Source organism: Pipistrellus kuhlii, unplaced genomic scaffold (assembly GCF_014108245.1).
Source record: "Pipistrellus kuhlii isolate mPipKuh1 unplaced genomic scaffold, mPipKuh1.p scaffold_m20_p_1, whole genome shotgun sequence".
Lineage (NCBI taxonomy): Eukaryota > Metazoa > Chordata > Mammalia > Chiroptera > Vespertilionidae > Pipistrellus > Pipistrellus kuhlii.
In genome coordinates, this window is record NW_023425404.1 from 22,413,349 (window position 1) to 22,441,134 (window position 27,786).

At 37.1% G+C, this 27,786-nt stretch overlaps 1 protein-coding gene across 1 annotated transcript in view; it reads left to right on the forward strand.

Moving 5' to 3' along the window:
* The window catches only part of CUNH14orf39 (chromosome unknown C14orf39 homolog), a 44,008-nt gene extending 21,159 nt beyond the window's left edge, over positions 1 to 22,849 (forward strand). Inside the window, exons 10-17 of the mRNA XM_036459708.2 lie at positions 337 to 413; positions 7,747 to 7,832; positions 7,923 to 7,981; positions 12,786 to 12,847; positions 14,614 to 14,789; positions 17,057 to 17,195; positions 20,896 to 20,953; positions 22,585 to 22,849. Of these exons, the coding sequence (XP_036315601.1) occupies positions 337 to 413; positions 7,747 to 7,832; positions 7,923 to 7,981; positions 12,786 to 12,847; positions 14,614 to 14,789; positions 17,057 to 17,195; positions 20,896 to 20,953; positions 22,585 to 22,784 (857 nt within the window). The 3' untranslated portion in view covers positions 22,785 to 22,849. The remainder of the gene's footprint in view (positions 1 to 336; positions 414 to 7,746; positions 7,833 to 7,922; positions 7,982 to 12,785; positions 12,848 to 14,613; positions 14,790 to 17,056; positions 17,196 to 20,895; positions 20,954 to 22,584) is intronic.
* Positions 22,850 to 27,786: the final 4,937 nt, after the last annotated feature.

Here is a 27,786-nt window from a genome sequence, read left to right on the forward strand (position 1 = left end):
TTTGAATCATGATTCATTCGTAGATCTATAATTATATTAGGTAAGTACATTGGCTATTATTGCCTCCTGGTCACTAATATTACTGCTCTGTCTTTGGTTCCCCATTATAAAGATGTAGTTTTACCAGCTGGTTTTCATTTTACAGTCATGGTTATTGTAATAGCTATTATATAGTGAGGAATTAAGATTTGTATAATAATTTCATAATTCTATATTTTAATTTAAATTAAGTATTCATGTAACTTTTTTTAAATTACAAGGTTAGGTTAAATGTTGGGTATGATATTTGAGTCTATCTCTGGAAATTATTTGAAGTTGTATAATTTAATAACCTAGATAAAAAAGAAGATAGTTCTATGAAGCAGTCAAAGCTTGCCAGTGTTGACTCCAAACAGAAAGAAAATAATATGCAGGTAGGTATTTCTTTTTTAATAATATAAATTAAATGCTTGCATTATTTAGGACATGCTGTGTGTTTGTGTGTCTGTATTTGTGTTATAAATATATATATATAACACACATATATATACATATATACACACACACACATACACACGCACACACATATATATATGTATGTGTGTATATATATATATATTTTTTAATATATTTTATTGATATTTTACAGAGAGGAAAGGAGAGGGATAGAGAGTTAGAAATATTGATGAGAGAGAATCATTGATCAGCTACCTCTTGCACACCTCCTACTGGGGATGTGCCCACAACCCTGGTAACATGCCCTTGACCAGAATGGAACCTGGGACCTTTCAGTCCGCAGGCTGACACTCTATCCACTGAGCTAAACTGGTTTCGGCTGTTATAAATATATTTTACTAGAGGTCTGGTGCATAAATTTCGTGCATTGAGGGAGAAGGATCCCTCAGCCCAGCCTATGCCCTCTTGCAGTACAAGAGCCCTTAGGGGATGTCCAACTGCTGGCTTAGGCCCAATTCTGTGGAGTGGGCCTAAGCCAGCAATTGGACATCCTTAACACTGCTACAGAGGCGGGGGAGGCTCCTGCCACTGCCACTGCACTTGCCAGCCATGAGCCCGGCTTCTGGCTGAACGGTGCTTCCCCTGTGGGAGTGCACTGACCACCAAGGGGCAGCTCCTGTGTTGAGTGTCTACCCCTTGTGGTCATTGTATGTCATAGCAACCGGTCATTCTGGTATAGGGCCAAAAATAGATCTCTGACATCCCCTGAGGGGTCCCAGATAGTGAGAGGGCACAGGCTAGGCTGAGGGACCCCATTGGTGCACAATCAGGGCTGGGGAGAGACATGGGAGGTTGGCCAGCTGGGGAAGGACCACAGGAGAGTGCCAGGGTGTGTCCAGCCCATCTCACTTGATCCCGATTGGTCAGACCCAGTAGCAAGCTAACCTACTAGTTGGAGCATCTGTCCCCTGATGGTCAGTGCACGTCATAGTGACTGGTTGACCATTGACTGTCTGCCCCTGAGCAGTTGAGCAGCCTTAGGATACCATTAGCATATTACATTTTGATTAGTTGAACAGCCAACTGGATGACTGGACACTTAGCATATTAGGCTTTTATATATAGGATTGGCCATTAGTACAACCTCAGGATATAAAAAAACTTAAAAGAGTTTCAACAGGGCAGCCTGAGCATATATTGTAGCCTTCTCATATACTCATAAAAATAATAGAAAAAATATTTTAAGACTGGAGGTCTGGTGCATGAAATTCATGCACGGGGGAGGGGGTGGTTGTGTCCCTCACTCAGCCTGCACTCTCTCCAAACTGGGACATCCCTCTCACAATTCAGGACTGCTGGCTCCCAACTACTCTCTTGCCTGCCTGCCTGATTGCCCCTAATCGCTTCTGCCTGCCAGCCTGATCACCCCCTAACCACTCCCATGCCAGCCTGATTGATGTCTAACTGCTCCCCTGCCAGCCTGTTTGCCTCCAACTTCCCTCATCTGCTGACCTGGTCACCCCTAACTGCCCTCCCCTTCAGGGTTGATCACCCCTAACTGCTCTCCCTGCAGGCCTGGTCTCTCCCAACTGCCCTCTCTGCTATCCATCTTGTGGTGGCCATCTTGTGTCCACATGTGGGCAGTCATCTTTGACCACATAGGGGCAAGCTTTTGTGTGTTGGAGTGATGGTCAATCTGCATATTACTCTTTTTTTTTTTTTTTTAGATAGGATAGAGGTCTGGTGCACAGGTGGGGGCCAGCTGGTTTGCCCTGAAGTGTGTCCCAGATCAGGGTGGGAGTTCCCTTGGGGTGTGGGGCGGTCTGGGTGAGGGGCCTGTGGTGGTTTGTAGGCCAACCACGCCCTTCGCCCTTTGGCAACCCAGGTGGAGTATCTGGGATTTATGTATCTTCTACAATTGAAACTTTGTAGCCTGGAGCGGAGCCAAGCCTTTTGCTTGCTCTGTGGCTGCCGCCATTTCTGTTTGGATTTGTTTACCTTCTATAATTGAAACTTTGTAGCCTGGAGTGGAGGCTTAGGCCAGCTAGGGCAGGCAGAAAGCTTGGCTTCTTCCCATTGCCTGGGTTATTCAAACCTCCCTTCTGCTCTCTGTGGCCGCAGCAATCTTGGTTGGGGTTAATTTGTATACTTGCTCTGATTGGCTGGTGGATGTGGCTTGTGGGTGTAGCAGAAGTATGGTCAATTTGCATATGATCAATATTCTTTTATTAGATAAGATACCAAGCCCTGTACCCAGTAGACCAAAAACTGAGATATTTCTGAAGGATGAAAACAGGATTGGATTGAAGAGGGAACTTGTAGCCCAGGATTTTCATAGAATACTGTTATTGAAGTTATAGAGCTGAGAGCAATGAATCAGGCAATTGATTGGATTACTTTAGTAGGTGTTAGTTTCATTAACATTTGTTCATCTCATAATCCTTCTGCCCTTGGCCAGGTGTCAGCAATGGGATTACTGTCTCTAGGTACCGTTTCCCCGAAAATAAGACAGTGTCTTATATTAACTTTTTCTCCCAAAGTTGCGCTAGGTCTTACTTTCAGGGGATGTCTTATCTTTCCATGCGCTAGGTCTTATTTTCGGAGGATGTCTTATTTTCGGGGAAACACAGGTAGAAGCAGTGAATATAGGAGCTTGGGTTAGAGAGAGGTGGTGCTCTGGGTGATTCTTGATTTGCATAAAGAAAAAGAAGCACACCACTCAGAAAGCTAACTTCTGGTGTGGCACATCTCTTTTCCTTCATTCTTCCTGAAAATAGTACAGAAGGAAATTCTCAATTAAAATATAATTACTTTCCATTAACTCATAATTAATACACACAAATATAGGGGTAGTGGTGACCAAAGTAATTAGTGAAACATTAATTTTAAATATGTATTAATTTTAGAAATTTAAAAATAAGCTACTAAAATTCTAGATGATATCCAATATGGGATGAAGGTGAAAAATAAATGAGGGAAACTAGTGTACTCAATTCTTTTTTTATTCAGGGTTGGAAGAAAGGAGAAGGTACAAAAACTGATTAATTCAATATATTGCTGGAAAAATATAAATTTATGCATATGTTAAACATTTAAGGGTAACCAACAGTAGATATATGGAATGTATAAGTTTTAAAACAACAGAAAAAAAAGATGAAATGAAGAAAATTAGTCCAACAGAAGTCAGGAATGGGAGGGAAAATAAAACAGCATTTTATTTTTTTATTTTTTTAAATATATTTTATTGATTTTTTACAGAGAGGAAGGGAGAGAGATAGAGAGCTAGAAACGTCGATGAGAGAGAAACATCAACCAGCTGCCTCTTGCACACCCCCTACCGGGGATGTGCCCGCAACCAATGTACATGCCCTTGACCGGAATCGAACCTGGGACCTTTCAGTCCGCAGACTGATGCTCTACCACTGAGCCAAACCGGCTTCGGCAGCATTTTATTTTTTTTAAATATATTTTTAAAATTGATTTTAGAAAAGAAGGGAGAGGGAGAGAAAGAGAAACATCGATGATGAGAGGGAATCATTGATCGGCTGTTTCCTGCATCCTCACACTGGGGACTGAGCCTGCAACCTCAGCATATGCCCTGACTCCGATTCAAACCATGACCTCCTGGTTTATGGGTCAAAATCCAACCACTGAGCTATGCCAGGCAGGCACTAGAAAGCATTTTAAATAAAAAACAAATAAGGTGCCAAAATTAGTTTTGAACAAATCAGTAATAATAAAAATCTGACATAGGTGCTTCTATGGAATGTATAAACAAAATACAACTAAATACTATTAAAACAGAACAACTGAAACAACTTGATAAATGAAGGCTGAAAATAAAAGGATGAAAAATATACACCAGGCAAATGCAGACAAAGCCAAACCAAATGTAACAATGCTATGTAAAATAGAGTTCAAGATTTAAAAACATTAATAAGGATAAATATATTTCATATTTTTAAAAGAATAATTCACCAAGAACTCATAACCATGGTGCACTAACTGATAGTTTCAAAATATATAAAGGAAACATCGATAGAACTTCGAAGAAGCAATTGAATCCATAGTTAAAACATGACCGCTCTATCAAAAACAGTGCTGACTCTGAATTTGGCTACATGTGAAACAATATACAATAAAACCAAGTCATGAAATAACATTAAACAAGATTAACATTTCTTTTTCTGTTGCAATTCTACAGTGACACAGGTTCACTTTATTAGGGCTAATAGCACTATCTCCACAATTTCATTATTTCTCAGGCTACATCTATGCTTTCTTTTCCTGCTGAGCTTTTGTCTCAAGGTCACATCATGATTAGAAGCTAACTATTGCAACTTTACCATTATATCTGCCTTCTAGGCAGGGAAGAAGGAGATCAAGGTTAGCTGATTCAGCCCCATTTAAAAAAAAATTGTGTGTGTGTTTAATTGATTTTAGAGTGTGATTTGAGAGCTAAAGAGGGAGAGGGAGAGGGAGAGGGGGAGTGAGAGGGGGGGAGAGAGAGAGAGAGGGGGGGGGGAGGGAGGGAGGGAGGGAGGGAGGGAGAGGAGATGAGAAAGAGAACCATAGATTTGTTGTTCTACTTATTTATGTATTCATTGGTGATTCCTGTATGTACCCTAACTAGGGATTGAATCCACAACCTTGGAATATTGGGATGATTCTTCAAACAACTGAGCTACCTGGCCAGAGCTCAGCCCCATTTTTAAAGATCTTTCCTGGAAGCTCTTTAAACAACTTATAGTAATGTTTCAATGGCCAGAACTTAGTCATATGGCTACCTCTATCTGGGGAGTGGTTGAGAAATATAGGTAGTTTTGTTTTTGTTTTTGAAATCAACACAAAAAGAAAGTAGATTTTGAATAGGATAGAAAACTTACAGTTTTTGCCACAGGGAAAAAAAAATCAAGATAAAAAATAAGTAAGGATGTAGAGGATCTGAATAACATAATTATCAAACTTTGTTCTAACATACAGAGAATTCAGTTAAATTTTCATTTGCAATATTCATCAAAATTGACCAATTAATACAACTAAACCAATTCTAAAAAGAAGCTATCTTCATTTTTCCCAAGGAATGTTATGTAGAAAAACCTATCAGTGTGATTCCCTACATTAACAGATTAATAAATGACTACAGAGGTAAAAAATATATATCTATATATTTTAAATAGTGGGTTGTTTCTCTTTTGAAAGAATGTAGAGACACTCATCCTACCAGATATCAAAATGTTTCTCTTTTTACTTTTGGTATTGAGATAATTCACATATCATAAAACTCACAATTTTAAAGAGTATGATTCAGTGGTTTTTAGTATATTCACAAGGTAGTGTAATCATCATCATTATCTAATTCCAGAACATCCCAAAACATTTTAAAATATTATCAAAATGTAGTAATTATAAATGTGGAACAAGAAAAGACAAATTTAGTAGTGGACTACATCAAAATAAAAAAGTTCTGTATGACAACTAATGTTAACAAAATAAGAAACAGTGATGGGCCCTAGCTGGTTTTTCTCATTTGCTAGAGCACATGTGTTAATCACAAGGCCCGAGGGCCAAATCCGTCCCGACAGGCCTTGCAATGTGGCCCGCACCGCGCTGTCATCACTGCACTCTGCTGCGTTTCCATCACAATGACAGTTTATGACTGTTCAGTAAACCATTCGGCCCGCGATTTAGGCTGGATTTTAGATTTTGGCCCCTTCTCTGATTGAGTTCGACACCCCTAAGCTAGAGCATTGGCCTTGGGACTGAAGGGTCATGGTTCAATCCCATCAAGGGCACATGTCTTGGTTGCAGGCTCAATCCCTGACCTTGGTCAGGGCATGTGTGAGTGATGTCTCTCACATCAATGTTTCTCTCTGTCTCTCTCCTTCCCTTCCACTCTCTCTAAAAGTCAATGGAAAAAATATCCTCAGGTGAGGATTAACAACAAAAAGACAGTGATAGAATGGGCAGGAGGTTGATATCCAGAATGTATATTAGTAATATGCAAATAAATACATAATAATTCTTACAAATTAATAAAAAAGAAAAAGAAATGATCAAAGATAAGGTAGTTTACAGAAAAGGAAGGATAAGGGTCACTAAACATAAGAAGATGCTGACCTCAGAAGTACAGGAAAGTGCAAATTAAACCAATGAGATGCCTGAGTTCACCTATCAATTTTCAGACATCAAAATAATTGCCAACATCTAGTGAGGTTAATGATAGTGGGAATATAATTTTATACAACTACGTGGGAGGACTGATTCAGTGAACTAATTAAAAATAGAAGTGTACATACTCAGTGTTACACCTTGGCATCTACTGCAAACAGATACTTAAAATACTTGTACTAGTACTTGTATTAGGAGACATACTAGTATATAAAAATGTATATTGTTTAAAATAGACATCAAAAGAATACTTGTATTTTAAGAGACAGGTGTTCCTTAAAGCACCAGGTTTTCTATAATCTGAAAGTACAAGATGATAAAATTAAGACCAGTGGCTGTTAAAACAGAAAGAAATAGTATAAACTTTTCTATTAAAATAAAAATATCTTCATTTTGGTTAAATAAGAAAAATCAGAGACTGTTTAAAATTAGTGACTCAGGAAAAATTAAAGGCTTGAAACAGACAATACAAACAGTAGTAAAGCAGTGGTTTAGATATTAATATCTAAAGTTAAAAATGAAATATTAAATGCATCATATAATAAAAGGCTAATATGCAAATCGAACAATGGAATGACAGGTCTCTGTGACGTGCACTGACCACCAGGGGGTAGACGCTCAATGCAAGAGCTGCCTCCTGGTGGTCAGTGCACTCTCATGGCCAACCTGCCGTAGGCAGCCAAACTCCCCTGATCCCTACCCACAGCCTGCTGGCCCCAATCAGGACTGGGCAAGATGGCCCCGGTCCAGCCCCTATCGCCAGCCAGGCCAAGGGACCCCACCCATGCACAAATTTGTGCACCAGGCTTCCAGTCTATATAAAAGCCTAATATGCAAATTATCCCCTCAGGAGTTTGACTGGGAGACCAGAAGTTTGATTGCTCACTATGATGTGTGCTGACCACCAGGGGGTAGCACAGAAGGAAGTCCCTGGCAAGCAGCTGGAAGGCCCCGATTGGCCCTGATCACCGGCCAAGCCTAGGGGACCCTACCCATGCATGAATTTTGTGCACCGGGCCTCTAGTAAATAATGGTGATGACCAGGGTGACGATGCTCTTGGAGAGCTCCAAATAGCCATGACAAGTCAAACATTTTTATTGTTTTATGTATCAAATTCTAATGTTTATTTTTTTCTTCAGATATTTAATGACTCTGCTATGAATAACCCCTCAAAATGTTCACATGTTACAGCTATTAAAAGTTCACAGAATTTTATGCAGTTCAGGTAACTTTTAAAAATAAGAAAATGCTTTCGTATCTGAAATAATTTATCAACTTAGCAAATAATATAAAAATTATATGTACTATGTTTTAGATTGCTAACCCCACAGAAACAGTTAAACTTCAATCAATGGTTTGAAAAAGGAAATACAGGTACTTATTTTCTGTTTATATTTTCTCTAAGAGTTGGGACTGACAAATTATATGAGGTTTTTATGCTATTCAAATAAGTTTTTTAGATTGTTTGCATCTCTGGTTAATTGACCAGGCATGCCTGGTTTTTTAAAGTACATTTTACCCTAAATATAAAACAAATACTTTTCATTGAAGAAATTTGGGAAACAGAAAAAAAGTAAAGACACAAAAATACCACCACTCAGACATAACAGGCTCTTTACACACTGGTATATATTCTTGATTTTTTTCCTGTGCATATGAATGTTTTGTTTTTTGATATTTTCCCCACAAATTTGAAACATGCTATGTATATAATTTTGTATTTTTTTTCTTCCCACTTGATATACTATTGTTGAGGGTGTTTTTCCATGCCATTCAGCTGAATTTATTTGCAATGATTGTATGGATATGCTATAATTTATTTAGCCTCCTCTCACTTTGAATATTTTGTTTCCAGTTATTTTGCTATTAAAATAATGCTACTATGTTCTTTTACATAAATCTTTTGCTATCTTGGATTATTATCTTTGAAATAACATCATAGGAAGGTCACAGGATATATATCTATGAATTTATTATCCTAGAAACAAGTAGCTGTTGAAACTTTGACACATCCTTGAAAATACTGATTCATTCTCTGTCTGTATAATCCATGTATCATGTTTTAATATACCATGTTCACATGTATGTATATTGTAGTAACCTAGTAATGAATAATAATTATTCTACTTATAGACTATATAAAAGTCTTCACCTCTTCTTGTCTGTAGCATATGGATAGCTGACTTTTATTTTAAAGTTTTAAAAATGGCTCATTCTGGTAGTATAAAAATTCTGTAAATATATGTATATTCAAAAAAGTCACGTAATATACTATTTCTTACACAGTGTAGGATTCAACCAATACAATATGCTTATTTAAATATCCATGTAAATGGATAGTCTTTCTGCTTTCTTCTGGGATAAAGAAATACATCTTATCTGCACAGGTGATCTGTTCCACCTGTTTATAATCCTCCATGCATGCCAAGCTGGCTGAGTATTAGACAAGGAAAGGATGGCTAATCTTTAGAAACAACACATCACTAGTACACTTATGTGGGGAAATGCATATATGTGTTGTAGTTCTAGTTCCAATGAGCAGAAATAGTAAGGTTTCATACTCAAGAAAGCGTATAGTTATCTTAGAAGAAAAAAGACTCTGTTCAATAATTTCCAAGCCTATTTTTGAAGAAGTTAATATATGGCAAAAATAATATTGTGACTTAAATGCAAGAGGCAAAATATAAAGCTTTCAGATGATAAAGTAGAAAAATATCTATTCAAGATAAGGAAGTTCTATTAAATAAGAATTAAAAAGCCCAATCATAAAAGATTGATAAATTTGGCTATATTAAGATTCAGAATTTCTATTCATCAAAAGACACTTAAAAAGAATGGAAACTAGGTCACTAGGTAATCAAAAGACACTATGAAAAGAATGGAAGGCAAGATGATTTAGAACTGTCAGAAGACTAGTTTCCAAATATGTATAAAGAACTACAAATCAAGAAGAAAAAGACAATCTTATTGGAAATTGTGCAAAGTACACAAATAGGTACTTCAAATAGCAAAACTTTTGTGTCAGGTAAAAGTCTGAAAAGTTGCTCAGCAAATCAGGAAACTTAATAATAAAACCACAATGAGATATTACATATTAACCAGACTAGCAAAATAAAGAAGTCTGACTATATTAGATAAGTATTGATGAGAATATAGGGCAATAGGAACTCTCATAATTATTGTAGGAACTGCCATTTATAATTGACCATGTACTAAGACAATACCTAAGTTCTAATTGGAGCTAATAATTTTGTCTGGTGAAATTGAATGATTTCCTAGAGTAGCTCAGGATGGTCAGTTGCAATAACAAAAATGGATAAATAGTTTGGAAGCTAAACTTTGATAATAGTTTAACATCTTGTAAAATGGAGGATATACACACACCCTGTACCTTGTAATTCTACTCTATACCTAGAGAAATACAAGTACATAACTGCAAGTATACTGTATTTGTAAAAGAATGTGATATTATTGTTTGTAATAGCCTCAAAGCAGAAACACTTCAAATGCCAATTTTCAGTAGAATAGATACATTATGTGTGTTTGGACAATGGGATACTTTATATCATTAAAGTAAGCATCTTTTGTCTATGTATAACAATACAGATGAATCTCACAAGCATGTGCTAAGCCAAAAAAAGCAAGATAAAGAGTATGTATATTATTATTTCATCATGTATTATTTTAAAACAGGAAAAATAAATTATATTGCTTAGGTCAGTGGTCAGCAAACTGCTGCTCGCGAGCCACATGCAGCTCTTTGGCCCCTTGAGTTTTTAGGAAAGGCCAGCTTAGGAATACCGTAATACTATCTAATAAAAGAATAATATGCAAATTAACCATCACTCCGCTGCTATACCCATAAGCCATGCCTACAAGCCACACTCACAAGGAGCAAATATGCAAATAAATCCAACCAAGATGGCTGCAGCCACAGAGAGCAGGAGGGAGGCGTGGCCAGCCTGCAAACCATCACATGCCCCTTGCCCAGGCTGCCCCATGCCCCAAGGGAACCCCCAGCCTGATCCAGGACATACTTCAGGGCAAACCAGCCAGTCCCCACCTGTGCACCAGGCCTCTACCTTATCTAATAAAAGAGTAACATGCAGATTAACCATCACTCCAACACACAAGGTGGCTACTCCCATGTGGACACAAGATGGCTGCCACAAGATGGCAGCAGGAGAGGGCAGTTGGGAGGGAACAGGCCTGCAAGGGAGGGCAGCTGGGGGCAATTAAGCCTGCGGGGGAGGTTATTTATTGGTGACCAAGCCAGCAGAGGAAGGAAGTTAGTGGGGACCCAGACCTGCAGGGAAGGGCAGTTGGGAGAGACCCAGGCCTGCAGGGGAGAACAGTTGGGGTGGGGGACCAGACCTGCAGAGGAGGGCAATTAGGCATCAATCAGGCTGGCAGGGGAGTGGTTAGGGGTGATCAGGCTAGCAGGCAGAAGACGTTAGGGGCAATCAGGAAGGCAGGCAGGTGAGCAGATGGGAGCCAGCAGTGCTGCATTGTGAGAGGGATGTCCGACTGTCCGTTTAGACACGATCCAGGTAGGATTTTGCCTAAACAGGCAGTTGGACATCCCTCAAGGAGTCCCATATTGAAGAGAGTGCAGGCTGGGCTGTGGGACAAACCCCCACCATGCACGAATTTTGTGCATTAGGCCTCTAATCAAATTAATAACAGTGTACCTACTTATATAGTTTTAAGTTTAAAAAATTTGTCTCTCAAAAGAAATTTCAATCGTTGTACTGTTGATATTTGGCTCTGTTGACTAATGAGTATGTCCACCACTGGCTTAGGTTATCTATACTAATAAAAGGGTAATATGCTAATTAGACCAGGCATCTTCCGGACAACCATCAGGATGTTCTTTCTGACAAAACTGGGCCCAGTTGAAGCCACCTACCCTGCGATCTTGGGGGTGCCAGTGCCTGTGGCTGTGGCCCAGGAGAGGGAGAAGCCACCTGCCCACATCCCAGGCGCCTGGGTGGCTGCAGCCTGGTCGAAGCTGCCCACCCATGGTCCCCTGTTCCTGGGCAAAGCTGGCCCAGGTTCTGGGTGCCTATGGCTGGCCAGAGGGAGGGAAGCCCAGGTCCCTGGTCCCAGGTGTCTCTGGCTAGCCAAAGGATGGAATCCTGGGTCCTTGGTGTGGGATCGAGGCACAGGCAATTAGGGGCAATCAGGCCTGCAGGGAAGCAGTTAGAGGTGATCAGGCAGGCAGGTAGGCAGGCAGGCAGGCAGGCAGGCAGGGGTTAGGGGTGACCAGGCAGTTTCTAACTCTCTATCCTCTCTGTAACAAATCAATTATATATATAAATTATATATATATATATATATATATATATATATATATATATATATATATATATATATATATATATATATATAATTCCAGAGAGGAAGGGAGAGGGGGAAAGAGATAGAAACATCAATGATGAGAGAGAATCATTGATTAGCTACCTCCTACACCATTCCCACTGGGGATCGAGTCTGCTACCTGGGTATGTGCTCTGACCAGTAATCGAACTATGACCTCCTGGTTCATAGGTCAATGCTCAACCACTGAGTCATGCTGACTGGACTCATATAGTTAAGTTTTTATTCTACTACTAGAGGCCCAGCGCGTGAAATTTGTGCCTGGATATGGTCCCTAGGCCTAGCCTGCAATCAGGGCCATCTTCCCTGGGTGCCAGCAGCTGGCCCCATTTCCCCCACCCCCCCACCTGAGTTCCCAGTTTGCCATCAGGCGATCAGAGTCTGATGGCCAGAGAGGAGGGACTGAGAGATCGGCAGGTCCCACCCACTCACTGACCCTACCCTCACCACAGGTCACCCTTTGTGTGTGGGGTGACCAGCGGGGTGGGATCCTTGGCCTGGTGCCACCTGCATCCCCCGCTGCCATGGGTCCCTGTTTGCCATCGGGCGATGGGAGCCTGCTGGCTGGGAAGAGGAACCAAGAGATGGTCAATGCACTGCATAGTGACTGATCAAGGGGTTGTACTGCCATTATGGTCACCTGGCTTTTATTATATAGGAGCTATGTACTGTTGAATTATATGAACTTGTAATTTTTGTAGGTCAAAAACAGTTAACTATTGGCAATTTCATATGGTGTGACATGTTTTATTTATAATTAAATTTCAAAAAGAAAAAATAGTTTGTTCTCATATAACAGATGCTGAGTGTGGAGATACAGGGACAGTAAGACAGCTGAAAGAATTAAAATGTACTTCACAAGTAAGTCAAATTTTGGTTTCTAATTTCACAGCAAACATTCCAACTTAAATATTAATTTATATTTTTATTTCAGATTTATTATAGTAAAGATTATTTATGTGAAGTATAGATGTTATTAGCTTAGTAATCAAGTGGCTATGATGTTATAGAATCTTAGAGTTTTAGATAAAAAATGAAGCTACAAAAAGTTTATATGAAAATATATAAAAAGAGTTGTCATTAATAATTGACTAAATATAGTGGACACAACTAAATTGTAACTGAAGAAAAAATTTTTGTTTGGTAAGATGGAATAATTTACCAAAGCAATTTAAGACCAGTGGTGATCATAAAAATATATTCAGAATATTTTTAATAATGGAAATCTTTAATGATGATATATAATGAGAGAAACAAATTAGTAATTATAAAATATTCAGAGTAATCTGCAGATTGACCATCACTCCAACACACAATAGCTTGCCCCCATGTGGTCAAAGATGACTGCCCCCAAGTGGACACAAGATGGCCATCGCAAGATGGCCATCAAGAGCATTTGGGAGGGATCAGGTCTGCAAGGAAGGGCAGTTGTGGGTGATCAGGCCAGCAGGGAAGGGCAGTTAGGGGTGACCAGGTCAGCAGAGGAGAGAAGTTGGGGCAGCTGGGCTGCAGGGAAGGGCAGTTGGGGTGGGGGGCCTAAGCCTGCAGGAGAGAGCAGTTTTTTTGGGGGGGGCAGGCCTGCAGGGGAGGGCAGTTAGGGGCAAACAGGCTGGCAGGGGAGCAGTTAGGCATCAATCAGGCTGGCAGGGGAGTGGTTAGACGGTGATCAGGCTGGCAGGGGAGTGGTTAGGCTGGCAGGCAAAAACGATTAGGGGCAATCAGGAAGGCAGGCAGGCGAGCATTTGGGAGCCAGCAGTCTTGGATTGTGAGATTGTGTTTAAGATTGGGCCTAAATGGGCAGTTGGACATCCCTCGAAGGGTCCCAGATTAGATAGGATGCAGGCTGGGCTGAGGGACACACCTCCCCCCTGCACGAATTTTGTACACTGGGCCTCTAGTGAGTTTATAAAGGAAAAAAAAAATGCAAAGAATATACCCAATGAGAGCAAGATTTCTTAGAAGTAAAATATTTATCCCTTTTAAGGAGATACCATATACAACTCAACCCAGTGCATGATGTGGAAATTTTTCTTTTTTCCCCCTGTTTTGGACAGATATATTTTGTGTGTTTGGACACTTACTTTCATTAACTCATCTTATTTTACTTATCCTATATAATAAAAGGCCAATATGCAAATCAGCTGAATGGTGAAAAGACCAGTTGCTATAATGCACACTGACCATCAGGGGGCAGACCCTCAATGCAGGAGCTTCTCCCTGGTGGTCAGTGTGCTCCCACGGGGAAGTGCCGCTCAGCCAGAAACCCTGAGCCAGGCTTATGGCTGGTGAGCAAAGCAGTCGTGGCAGGAGCCTCTCCCACCTCCACAGCAGCGCTAAGGATGTTCAACTGCCAACTTAGGCCCGCTCTCTTGGGGAAGTGGGCCTAAGCCATCACTTGGACATCCCCTGAGGGGACCCAGACAGCGAGAGGCTGCAGGCTGGGCTAAGGACTCCTGTCCACCTCTCTCCCCCTTCCTGAGTACACGAATTTCATGTACCGGGCCTCTAGTGTAATGATACTGTCATACATTAATACAGTATTTTCCACTTCATACATTTTTATATATGCGATTTTATTAACGCAATAACATTCATTTTTATAGTTTTCTGTTACTTTGAATTTGTAGGTTATACATGAAGAACATTTGGGGAAGCCAATAGATAATAATGATGAAGTAGAAGAAAGGGCTGAGAATTTTCCACAGACTGCTGAAATTCCTTTATTTTTAAGAACTCCTGAAGCTGTGAAAACACCTGAATCTTTGGAGAAATTACTGTTCTCTAAAACCCCCCCAATGGAAATGTAAGATTTTAGTTAATAATTATAATTAAAGAATATATGTTTTGAGTTACATAAATAATTGATAGGAATAGTAAAATGCCTATACCTTTAAAAAGTTTTTATTATGGAATATGTCATATTATATATACAAAAGAGATACACCCTACTATAATGACTCTATGTACCTATTACCCTGTTTGAACAATAATTCAATTATTATCATTCTGCCATTCTTGTTTAATATATCTTCTACCCCATTTTTCCTGCAATATTTAGCTGAAGATTCTGAGTACTTACCTAGTGCAATAGTCTATATATTTAAGATTTTTCCAAAGGATAAAAAAACCCTATGGAAAATTTAAAATGCTATTATCCCATGTGGTAGATTTGTAGACATCATTGAATAACGTTACATCAGTCATTTTTCCTCATGTTGCAATGTCTAAAGCAAGAATTGCTTTTCTGTAACTAACATCAATAGGTATAAATATCTCTAAAATGATTATTTAACTTTGAAAACCATAGATTTTTAATTTGCAGCTAAGAAAATAGCACTGCATTTTGACCTTTTATAGTTCACTCCCTTCCTTAATGCTGATCTCTGAGATTTCTCTAAAACCTATGTCAAACAGATTTCACTTCATCAGGAATCTCTCACCTGTGTTCTGCAATATTTAAATTTTTTTTAAACCTCACCTGAGGATATGTTTATTGATTTATTTTTATTATTATTATTTTTTTTTTTAGAAAGAGGGGAAGGGAGGGAGGGAGGGAGGGAGGGAGGGAGGGAGGGAGGGAGGGAGGGAGAGAGAGAGAGAGAGAGAGAGAGAGAGAGAGAGAGAGAGAGAGAGAGAGAGAAAGAGGAATATAGATGTGAAAGAGAATAATCAATTGGCTGTCTCCTGCCCTGACTGAGAATCAAACCCACAACCTTTCAGTGTATGGTACAATGCTCCCCAACAAACTGAGCAACACTGGCCAGAGTTCTACAGCTGTATTTTAAATTGCTACTAAGAGTTTTATATATATTAATGTCATACTGCTGTCTCAAACATAGCATGCTCAAAGTGAGACTCATCATCAAGTCTAAGAACTGTAAAAGGATGTAGCAATCATATAGTAAAACCTCTTTTTATGGACGAGAAAACAGATCTATAAAGTTAAATGATTCATTAATGGTCATAGCGGTAGTTATATAAATTATCTTCAGATTCCTATGTATTTAACAAACACTTAATAGCACTGTCTAAGAACTTATAAATATTACTCATTTAAGACTCACAACAACTTTATGAGATGTAAGTACATTATTCTTATTTTATAGATGAGGGAACAGAATTACAGGTGGTACAACTCATTAGTGTTAGAGTTGAGATTCAAACCCAGGTAGTTTTGTTTCCAGAATCCCTGCTTTCAACCACTGTTTTATATACTGTCTTGTCTAATTATTTTCCCCAAATCTTTTTGTATTTAACTCCCTTATGCAACAGTCTGTAATGACTGGCTTCTCATAAAGACTATAATTTTGTGACTGGCTTTTAGTACCTACAGAATCAAGGTTAAGAATCTTGACTTTGAATCTGGATTGCTGCATTCAAATCCCAACTCTGGCACTATATTAATTGGAGCAAATTATTTAACCTTTCTATGCATCAAAATCCTATTCTGTAAAATAGAAGTGATATAAACGGAAGTAATAATAATATATAGTACCTATTTCATAGGGTTATTTGGAGGAATAAAGCACTTCAGTGGTGATGGAAATACCTAGAATAGAGTCTAACAGTATATTCTCAGTGGGAATTATTATCATTCCATAATTAATTGGTCCACTCCATTTAGCATTATTCTCCACCTTACACCATCTTTTTCTCCTTAGTTGTCACTTCAGTAGCTACTTCCTCCCTTTCCTTATTGTGTCAATTCTTACCTTTGTCAATGATTTTCAACTGGTGTGTGGCAATAATTTTTAAAACATATAATACCTGACTGTTTAGTTGGGCACTAACTTCTTTTCCCTTAGATGGTCAAATAAAAAAAAAAATGACAACACAGCAGTAGCTGTTAGATGTGAATGAATAAAAATTATACCTACTTTTTTTTTTTGTCATATAAGCAAAAAATATATTTTTGGTGTGCCACAGAATTTTAGTAATTAGTTTATATGTGCCATGAGATGAAAAGGTTGAAAATTACTGCTCTTTGCTATTTGTTATGGTACTTACCACTCTGCAATATTAAATAATATGTTTGTAACATTTTGGTTATTTCTTATTTCTCTATAACAGAAACAGAAGTACAATGCCTGAAGATCAAATACAAAAGGAATCCCCTGGGTTTTCTTTTCTTATGAGTTATACTTCCAGATCACCTGGATTGAATTTATTTGATTCTTCTATATTTGATTCAGAAATCTCATCAGATAAGGTAACATGAGAAACTAACGTTTTATTTCTAAAAAAAAAAAAAAATGTACACTAGAACCTCAAAGAATTTTAATTCTTTAGTACCAAACTATCTTGGGACAAAGGCAGTTTTTAAAAAGATTCTGAATATTGATAATATAGCAAAGTACACCCATTTTTTATTTTCAACTTCAGGTGCCCCAAATTGACATATATTTATTAAAATAAAATAAAAAAGAATCTCAGAGCAGGAATGCTTTGAATTGTAGTTAAAGGCAGTTTAAAACTTAATCTGGCTTTGTAGTTTATGTGTTTAACTTCTAAATAAATTTCCTATATTCACAGTGTAAAAACTCCAGGTTATTAGTTGATCTTTCTATCTACATGATTGTATATAACAATATTATAATCAAATAATTTTAAAAGACCTAAAGAATTTTCGTCTAATAGTGATTTCTCCTGTTCAGTGATAGAAATCATGATAAAGTACTTATTTCTGTATGTAGCAATTGAAACTGAAAATTAAGACTATGTACTTTATTTGATTAGAGAGGTAGCATAGCATAGTGATTAACACTAGACTCTGAAGCCAGACCACTTGGTGTATACTGGATATAGGATTTTGGGTATGTAAGACTCTATTTTTTATCTGTAAAATGGAAATAACTTTTATCATAGGGTTTTTTACTGTTAAATGGATTTATGTATATAAAACACTAAGAAAAGTTCAAACCATTTAATGCCATAAGTAGCAATGTAATACAATATAAATATTATATTTTTATTGATTATTTAATTTAGTCACAGCCAATTTTATGTGGATTAGAGTATTTTATTCCTACATCCAATACATATTAAAATATTGAAATTTTAAGTTTATTGATGGATGATGTAGTGTACATTTTGTAGTATTTTATGTCTTCAACTTTGATCTCAATTTATCTAAATGATTATTTCAAAAACAGTAATTTCTAGGGGAATTAAAAAATAGACTATAGTTATTTAATTCTCATTTACAATAGTAACATAAATGCAAAATATATGTATGCAACTTTAGCAGGAAATATGTCCATTTGGATAAAGAAAAAAATATAATTGAATATATCAAAAGATATATGACATACCTGTATAGGAAGAAAATATTGTAAGTATATATTTCTTCCCCAAATAATTTATAAATATCCAATTCTAATTGGAGTCTTGGCAAGCTGATTTACCTTTAATCTTTTGTTTTGATTTTGTAGTAGTGGGGTTGAGGAATGAGATTGGCATAATAATTACTAAGTTTTCTTGACCAAGAATAATAAAAATGTTAAAAAAAATAAGATTTGGAATAACTGAAATGAAATTCTAACACAACATTTAACCCAAAGAAAGGCAGAGAAAACAGCATAACAAGATACATAGGAACAAAGTGAAAACAAATAGTAAAATGTTTGACAAAAATATGAAATTTTAAAATAATTACATTCATCATAAATGGGTTAAACACTCCATTAAAAGGTAAAGATTGTAAGAATAAATAAAAAGCATGACCCAACTATAAGTTATCTACAAGATAATACTTTAAATATAAATACAAAGACAGATTGAAAATAAATAGATGGAAAAGGTATATCATGAAAACTGTAAGCATAAGGTCACAATGGCTATATAATATCAATGGCTAGATAATCTTCAAGGCAAAGAAAAATGGCAGAGATAAAGAGGAGTATTTCATAAGGATAAGAGGGTCAATTCTTAAGGAAGATATTATATAACAATGACAAATATGTACATGCCTACTAACAGCATCAAAATACAGAACAAAAATTGATAGAATTAAAGGAGAAATAGGTAAAAACACAAATTAAGTTGGAGATTTTTAAACAATTAAAATCTGTCAGCAATTTATATAATTAGACAACAGTCAATAAATCCTATCTAATAAAAAAGTAATACACAAATTGACCATCACTCCAACACACAAAATGGCTGTCACCATGTGTCCAAAGATAGCTGCCCCCATGTGGATATAAGATGGCCACCACAAGATGACCAGCAGGGGAAGCAGTTGGGAGGGACCAGGCCTGCAAGGGAGGGCAGTTGTGAGTGGTCAGGCAAAAAGGGGAGGGCATTTGGGAAGGACCAGGCCTGCAAGGGAGGGCAGTTGGGGGCAATCAAGCCTGCAGGGGACGGCAGTTAGGGGTGACCAGGCCGGCAAAGAAGGGAAGTTGGGGGCAAGTTGGCCTGCAGGAAAGGGCAGCTAGGGGGGGACCCAGGTCTTCAGGGGAGGGCAGAGGAGAGGGTGCAAGCTAGGCTGAAGGACAAACTCCCCTCTGTGCATGAATTCCATGCACTGGGCCTCTAGAATACATTATAAAATCAGAACACTATTGATCCTCTTGACCTAACTTACATTTATAGAACACCACACCCAGCAACTGATGGTGCATTCACCAAGACAGAGCATAATCCCCCCTTGCTCTCCCCCTCATCTTTCCCCCTCCCTCTCCCTCTCCCTTCCTCTCTGAAATTAATAAAATATATTTTTAAGAAAGAAACTGCATTGTATGTTACTATGGAGAAATATTAAAATGCCATTAAAAATCAGGTTTTGGAAGAATAATAACATTAAAAATGCTCATAATGCAATATTAAGTTAAAAAAGAGCAGAAAACTGTTGTAAGGATTCCTTTTTTTTCTTCTTTAAATCCTCACTGAGAATATTTTTTCCATTGGTTTTCAGAGACAGTGGAAAGGAGGAGGATGGAGGGAGAGTGAAAGAGAGAAACATGGATGTGAGACACATTGACTGATTGCCTACCACATATGCTCCAGCTGAGGCCAGGGATGGAACCTGCAACCCAGGTCCATGCCCTTGACTGGAATCGAACCCTAGACTCTTTGGTGCATTGGCTGATACTCTGACCACTGAGCCGGCTAAAGCCATGATTCCATTTTTAAAAAGCTTGTTTTACAGAGCAAACAGGCTTTGGCAGCAAAACTTGATCTGAAGTGATGTGAAGCTATTATACTTCCTATTACTTTACAAAAATACATCTTTATTATTGAAAATATTAGAATGTCCCTTTTTTTCTCTCTCTTTTTGAACCCTTTCATCCCATTTGGACCTTCCTCCCAGGCCTACTTCACTATTGTCTGTGTCCAGTAGTGTATTATGCATATAAATTCTTTGGTTAGTCTCCTCCTGCCCTCCTCCCTGTCCCCCTTCCCTCTGAGATTGGTCAGTCTGTTCCATGCTTCCATGTCTCTGGATCTGTTTTTTCCTCTCAGTTTATTTTATTCATTATATTCCACATATGAGTGAGATGTTGTCATACTTGTCTTTCTCTGACTGACTTATTTGACTTAGCATATAGGCAGGAAAACAATACCAAGAACCTGATTTGTAAAAGAGGCTTCAGAATAAAGCAAAAGTTAATTAGAATTTTAGGTTTTGCTAATATTCCAAAGTAGGAGCTTCCTTAGTAAAATATATGCTGCCTACTAATATTTTATCTGTGCCAAGAATCAAATCACTAAGCCTTATTTTAATATAATCAATGATAAGTTTTAAAGATAAATCTTTTTAAGTACAATAGTATACTATATAGAATGTTGCTGTTTTGTCTATTCTGATTATGCTTACTAGAAGAACCAGACTTTAGATTCAAATATAAATGCTATGTATACTGATTTACTGATTTCATGAGTAATACTTAATGGGAATTATTTTTCAGTTTAATGAACACTATTCTGCAGGAAATTTAAATCCTCTCTCATCACAACAAGAAGTTGGTAAGTGATATGTAGTTTGCATCTATATTCATGAGTGGTACTAGTCTTTACTTTTCTGGTAGTGTCCTTTTCTGGTTTTGGTATCAAGGTAATGCTGGCTTTATAAAATAACTTTGGGAGTGTTTCTTCCTCTTTGATTTTTTTTGGGAAGAGTTTGAGAAGGATTGGTGTTAATTCTGACCTATTTCTGACACTATTATTGATATCTCTTCATATCTAAAATACCTGTTGACATTAGAAACTAACTATAACTGGGCCTTTGTGGCTCAGTTGGTTGAACATTGTCCTATGCACCAAAAGGTTGCTGGATTTATTTCCTGGTCAGGGCATGCCTAGTTGGGCTACATGTGGGAGACACTTGATATTCTCTCTCTCTCTCTCTCTCTCTGTCTCCCCCTATCTTTCCCCCCTCTTTCTCCCCCCTTCTCTCCCCTTCCCCCTCTCCCTCCCTCTTTTCCTCCCTCCCTCCCTCCAATATTTTAGTTCTTTCTGGACCTATAGCTAAGGCAGAGAGGAAGTACTCAAGTACCTGTAATCAATCCATCAATCCACCTACCCACCCATTCACCATACTGCTGGCTGGTTCAGATTTATTTAGGGTGAAATAACTAATATGTTTTAAAATATATGAAATTTCTAAATGGCACAAACTAAATTGTTTTGTTTAATGTACTCATTGAATTGGTTCTCTGTGAAGAAATATAGGTGTTTTAAAAGACTTGTTTCAGGTAAGTCTTTGGATTAGTGTACATTTTAAATTACTTAATAGTTATAATTAAGATGTTGAAATATATCTATAGTATTAAATAATAAAATGAATGAAAAAGAATATTTTTTCTTCACAATTCTGGGAATTGTTATTTTTTATATAAAATTGATTTTTAAAAACTTCTTTTAAAACTATAGAGCTCTTTTCATTGTCCTGTCATTTTCTAGACCAATGTCATTAGCAGTCATTGTAGTTACTCATAAATAATATTGAATACATTTGACTTAGCGATGTCCCTTAGGTCCAATATTTCTCTCTCCATTCTTTTTGCTGAGATTTTAGTTAAGGCCAAGCTTTTATAATTTCTTTCTACTTCTAGACACTCTCCTCTTCCAGCCTTTCTACATATCCTCTCCTGAGTAACTCTTACATAAAGAAGTACAAGTCCTGTCATATCTCTTCTTCTGCTTACCAAATGAAGTCCAGTTCTGTAGCTGGACATACAGCAGCTTTTCCAAGCTTATCTTCATTTATTCCCTTTTAATAACTATTTATTATTTCTCAGTGCTTCTAAAAGATGAATTAATTTCTTTCACCCACATATTTCCTATGCATACCTATTTCTATGCCTGTGTACTATATTCTCCATTTGAGTTCTTTACCTTTCCTTCCATCTTATATACAACTTCTTTATGTACTTGAGTTCAAATTACTGTAAAGTAGAATTTAAGTTTGAATCTCTATAACCTTCCATACTACAAAGGATAGTACTTTGCACATAAGAGAAATAGAGTTAACTGTCTGCATGATAGATAAATGATTCAATGTTATCCTATTTATTATATGCTGTATACTGTAGTTTAGTAGGTTATACAAATTATGTAACATGAATGGCATGATATTGTGTATATATTTTCTTCAGGAAACTTATTTGGGAAACCAGAAGAAGATGCCTTTACATTTTCTTTTCCATCAGACTCTTCAACTCATACATTTGGAGCTGGAAAAGATGATTTTAGTTTTCCATTTTCATTTGAACAGGATCAAAACTCAACACCCCCTTCTTCTGTAAAAGGTTTTTCATCTTCCTCACAAAATACAACTCAGTTTACTTTTTTTTGAACTAATTATTAAGTTCTTGAATTATTTTACTGCTTTGTAATCCTAGGGCATAAATTTACATTATTAAAATATGAAGGGTTTTTTGTCAAAGTAATAATGGGTTACCATAATTATTTTATTATATTATTTAAATATTGAAGAAACTTAAGCCCATGCCATTTAATTTTGCTTATACTGTGGTATTAGCTATTACTATCATTATTTTGATTTTGATTTTGTAAGCCATATTAGGCATAACTTTTACCAGTCTTAATAGAATTTGATGTTTTTTCCTTTAATCTTTATTATAAATATTAAGCCTGCTTCTCCACAGGACCTAAGTTTCATTTTGGTAGTATTTTAGGTGCTTTGATAAGAACAAGAACTTCTTCATGCTATCAGAAGACCTTTTAGCAGTAACTACTAGTATGCAGAATTAATGTTGAGATGTACTTAGTTTTTAGCTACTAAAAAATTGCTTTAAGATTACTGTGTTTCCTTATGCTTTACTCTCCCAATATAAAGAGCAATACCTTAACAATATGTGTTTTCTTATAATAAGACAAGGAATAAAATTAGAATTTTACCAGCTTCTTTAGTGGAAGAAAAGGAAATGTGAAATATCATTTTCTGAAAATCGGATTGTTGTCTTAATGGTGACACTGTTAATGTTTTTTTTTTTCTTAAATATTTTAAAAGAACATTTAAAATTTTGTTACCTGTCTTCAACAAAATTATATTTTATGTGCAGCATTTGCTTGTTAATCAGTTCTATAGCTTAAATGAAGATATTTAAAATTCTATGAAATTATATAAACATATTGCTCAATATCATTGTATTTTGTATTTTTTAATTAGTTGTATGTGTTATTAAGTAATAAAGAATCTGACTCCATATTTTGGATTTTAAGCCTCACCCTGTTTTCTTCCCCTTTTGCCCTATACTAGTTTTTGGTCAAGCTGATAAGAAAGCCCAAATATTCCCTCCTTTGGTAATATTTAAATAACCTATAGAAATAACCTATAGAAACATTAAAATAACCGATAGAAACTCTTGCTCCAGCTCCACCCCTACAGATATAAAAACCCAAAGCCAGTATTCTTTCTCTGCTCTTTTAAGCCATTTTCAGACCAGCTTGGAATGCCTGGCCTTCTCTCCTCAGAAAAATGTTATGCAAGTAACAAGACTTCTCATATCCTATTGGAGTGTGTTTGGTTTTATATCTCAATATCCTAAGCAAATTTGGAGTGAGAGTCTATCTTGCTTCTTTAGGATGTCCACAACATAACACAATTATATTAAATTAAGACTTCTCAAAGTATATTTTTAGAAGTAGAAGGATGATATATAAATAATAATAGGAAGAATTTAAGAGAACTTTGGACTGTTTTTAAAAACAAAACAAAACAAAAAATTTTAACAACAGTTGAAAGATGAATATTTCAGTGAAGCTAGAGGAGGTTGTTTTTTGTGGTGGTTTTTTCCTCATTTTTTAAAAATGTATTTTTCTTTCCTAGAGGAATAGAGAAGGAAAGAGCCATAGAAATATCAATGATGAGAGAATCATTGACCTGCTGCTTCCTGCACACCCCCTACTGGGGATTGAGTCCCAAAACCCAGGCATGTGACCTGACCAAGGATAGAACTGTGATCTCCTGATTTATAGGTCAACAGTCAACCACTGAGCCACACCATCTGGGCTGGAGGGTTGTTTTTTTTAAAATCCTCACTGGATGGTGTGTTTTGTTTTTTTTTGTTTCTTTGTGTGTTTTTTTGGGGGGGAGGGGGGCGGGGAGGAGAAAGAGAAAGAGAGAGAGAGATCGAGAGAGATCGATCTTTTGCCTGCCATAAGTACCAGGGATCGAACACGGAACCTAGGTATGTACCCTGACCGGGAATCAAACCTACAACCTTTTGGTCGGGATGATGCTCCAACCAACTGAGCCACATGGGCCAGGGCTGGAGTCTTACTTTTTATATCAAGTATTTATTTTATTGACTCTACAATTGAATTAAATGACAGTTTTGGTAAAAACATTGACTATATTTGAAAAAGAAGAAAAATATAATTGATTTATTTGTCATTTATTAAGAGTTTCAAAATGGATTTTAGCCTTGAGAGACCCAGTGATTCCATGGTTTATTTTTTACTTTAAATAAATGCCTACTACACCAGTATAGTTAGATTTATCATGTATTAATAAATGAGGTAAAGTAAAATACATAACTTTAAAAATATCTAAACTGTGCATGATATTTTGAGGGCATATGGAAGAGCTAAAAGACATAGTGTTGTTTTTTAAATTGAATTTATTGTGGTGACATTTGTTCACAAAACCATACAGGTTTCAAGTGTACAACTCAGTAAAACATCATCTGCATGCTGCAAATGCACTCACTGCCCCAAGCAAAGTCTCTTTCTGTAAAGACAGTCTTATACTGGAGGGACTTATATTTTAGTTGAAAGGACAAAAACTTATTAAACAACAAAAATATTATAATAGTTAATAAAATTCGATAGTTTATAACTTCGTGTTATAAGAGATTGAGTGTTTTAAGATTCAGAGGGGGAAAGGGCCATCATGGACTAGGCAGCCTGGGAAGGATTCATTGAGGAGGTTGCATTTGAATTAGGACTTTAAAGGTACATAGATTGTAAAATTATTCATTGTAAGGTTGATGCTTTTTTTTTTTTTTTTAGCTTTTCATTTTTACTGCCTAACTCTACGGGAAAATGTTTAGTAGAATTTCATTAAGTGCTTATTGAATTAATAGAATTGACAGTATTGGTAAAGAAAGCAGGGAAGACTTTCAAAGTAAGGGGAACAATATGAGCAAAAGAAAAATACAATCACAAATATAGTATGTGTGGAGGAAATTTAGAACAGGCTTAATTGGAGTGGGGATTAGGAAATTGAGTTTATTCTGTTAATAAAAGCCTATGTGGTCAACATGCCTTCATGCTGTGATGCCCTCACGCCTAAATGGCGATCACCAGGAGGCTGTGTGCACAGAAGGCATGCATGGGTGGGTGGGCTGCATGCGCGCACAGGTGGGCAGGGGCTTGATGCTGCGTGTGTGGCACAGAGGCAGCTCCTGCAGCTCTGTGTGGCAAGGCGGGGGGGTCCCGTGGCTCTGCATGGCGAGGAAGCAGGACCCCCGGCTCCGACCTACCTCTTTGGGGCAATCCATCAAGGAGCCCTAGGTGAGTGGGCGGGGCCTACCTCTTTGGGGCGACTTCCCCCCAAGTGCACGAATTTCATGCACCAGGCCTCTAGTTAGATGTGATAGGACTGATTTATAGAGGATATTCAAGTATTTTGACTTGATTTCTGAGGCCATTAAAGAACTTATATTCTATATGCCACAGCTGCAAGAGAAAATGTTTGGCTAAGAAAGATGACCCTGACAATACAATCAGAGGAAAAATGAAAGTTAAACCTATTAGGAGATAATTGCAATGGTCTGAGTATGCAAAAGCATATGAAAAGATGCTCTACAACATATGTCATCAGAGAAATGCAAGTTAAAACAACATTGAGATGCCTCTTCACTCCTATCAGAATGGTCCAAATCCAGCATGTTGACAATACCAAATGCTAACAAGGAATAGAACAACAAGAACTTTCATTCATTGCTGTGGGAATGCAATATGGTATTGCTACTTTGAAAGACAGTTTGACAGTTTCTTATGAAACCAAGCATACTTTTACTATATGATCCAGCAATAGCACTTTTTGGTGTATACCTAACAGAGGCAAAAACTTATGTCTACACAAAAACCTGAACATGGATGTTTTAAAGCACCTTCTAAATTGCCAAAACTTGGAAGCAACTAAGATGTTCTTTAGTAAATGAATGGACAAACAAACTGTGGTATAACAAGACAATGGAATAGTGTTCATGTTAAAAAGAAGTGAACTTCAAGCTATGAAAAGACAGGAAACTTAAGTGCATATTAGTAAGTAGAAGAAGATAGTCTGAAAAGAGTACATACTGTATGATTCTAACTATACAACGTTTTGGAAAAGGCAAACACTATTGAGAGTGAAAAGATAAGTTGCTATGATGGGTTAGAAGGGAGAGAAGAATGAATAGGCAGAGCATAGGATTTTAGGAAGTGAAAACACTCTGTGATAATATAATGATGAATATATGCCATTAATTACTCTAAGCCCATAATAAGTATAACACAAAGAGTGAACCCTAATGTAAGCTATGGACCTTGGGTGATAATGTGCTGATGTAGATTCATTGATTACAACAAATGTACCACTCTGGTGTGAATGTTAATGGGGAAGGCTATGCATGTGTGGAAGTAGGCAGGGAGTATATGGGAAATCTCTGAACCATCTGTTCAGTTTTGCTGTGACTCTAAAACCTCTCTAAAAAATAAAATCTATTTTAAAAAACTAACAAAAGGCAATTTGGACACCACTACCCCCTTCTCTCTCTCTCTCTCTCTCTCTCTCTCTCTCTCACACACACACACACACACACACACACACACAACCTTAAGCTTTCTACTGTCTTGCTGATTGCAGAGTCATAAATCCTTTTTGGGTAGTAGAAAATAGAAATATTAATGTTTATTTATTGTAACTGATTAGGTATTAGAATTTCAGGGGCCTACACAGCCAGCTGATCAGAGAGTGTTAGTAATTTTGAAGTGGTATTATTACCACTTTTAATTTAAAAGTCAAAGTGTTTCTGATCTTTTGAAAGAATGAATGAGCAAGCAATATATAAACCTGGCTGGCATGTTGATGCTTTCCTTTTGAATTTCAATTGCTGCCATGTAACTTGCCTTGGAGGCTGAATGGCTCATTTAGAAGCATTCTCATTGCTTTGCTTTTATATTTTGCTCTTGATTTCTCTAAAGTTGACACAAGTCACATGCAATCAAATCTATATCCCTGGTGGATAGGCCTGTCCTAATATTTTCTGACTCACACTCAGGTTATTTGCAGCTCAGCAGTTCTTCCTCTAAATACATTACTTTGTATTCTGATGTTAACATCT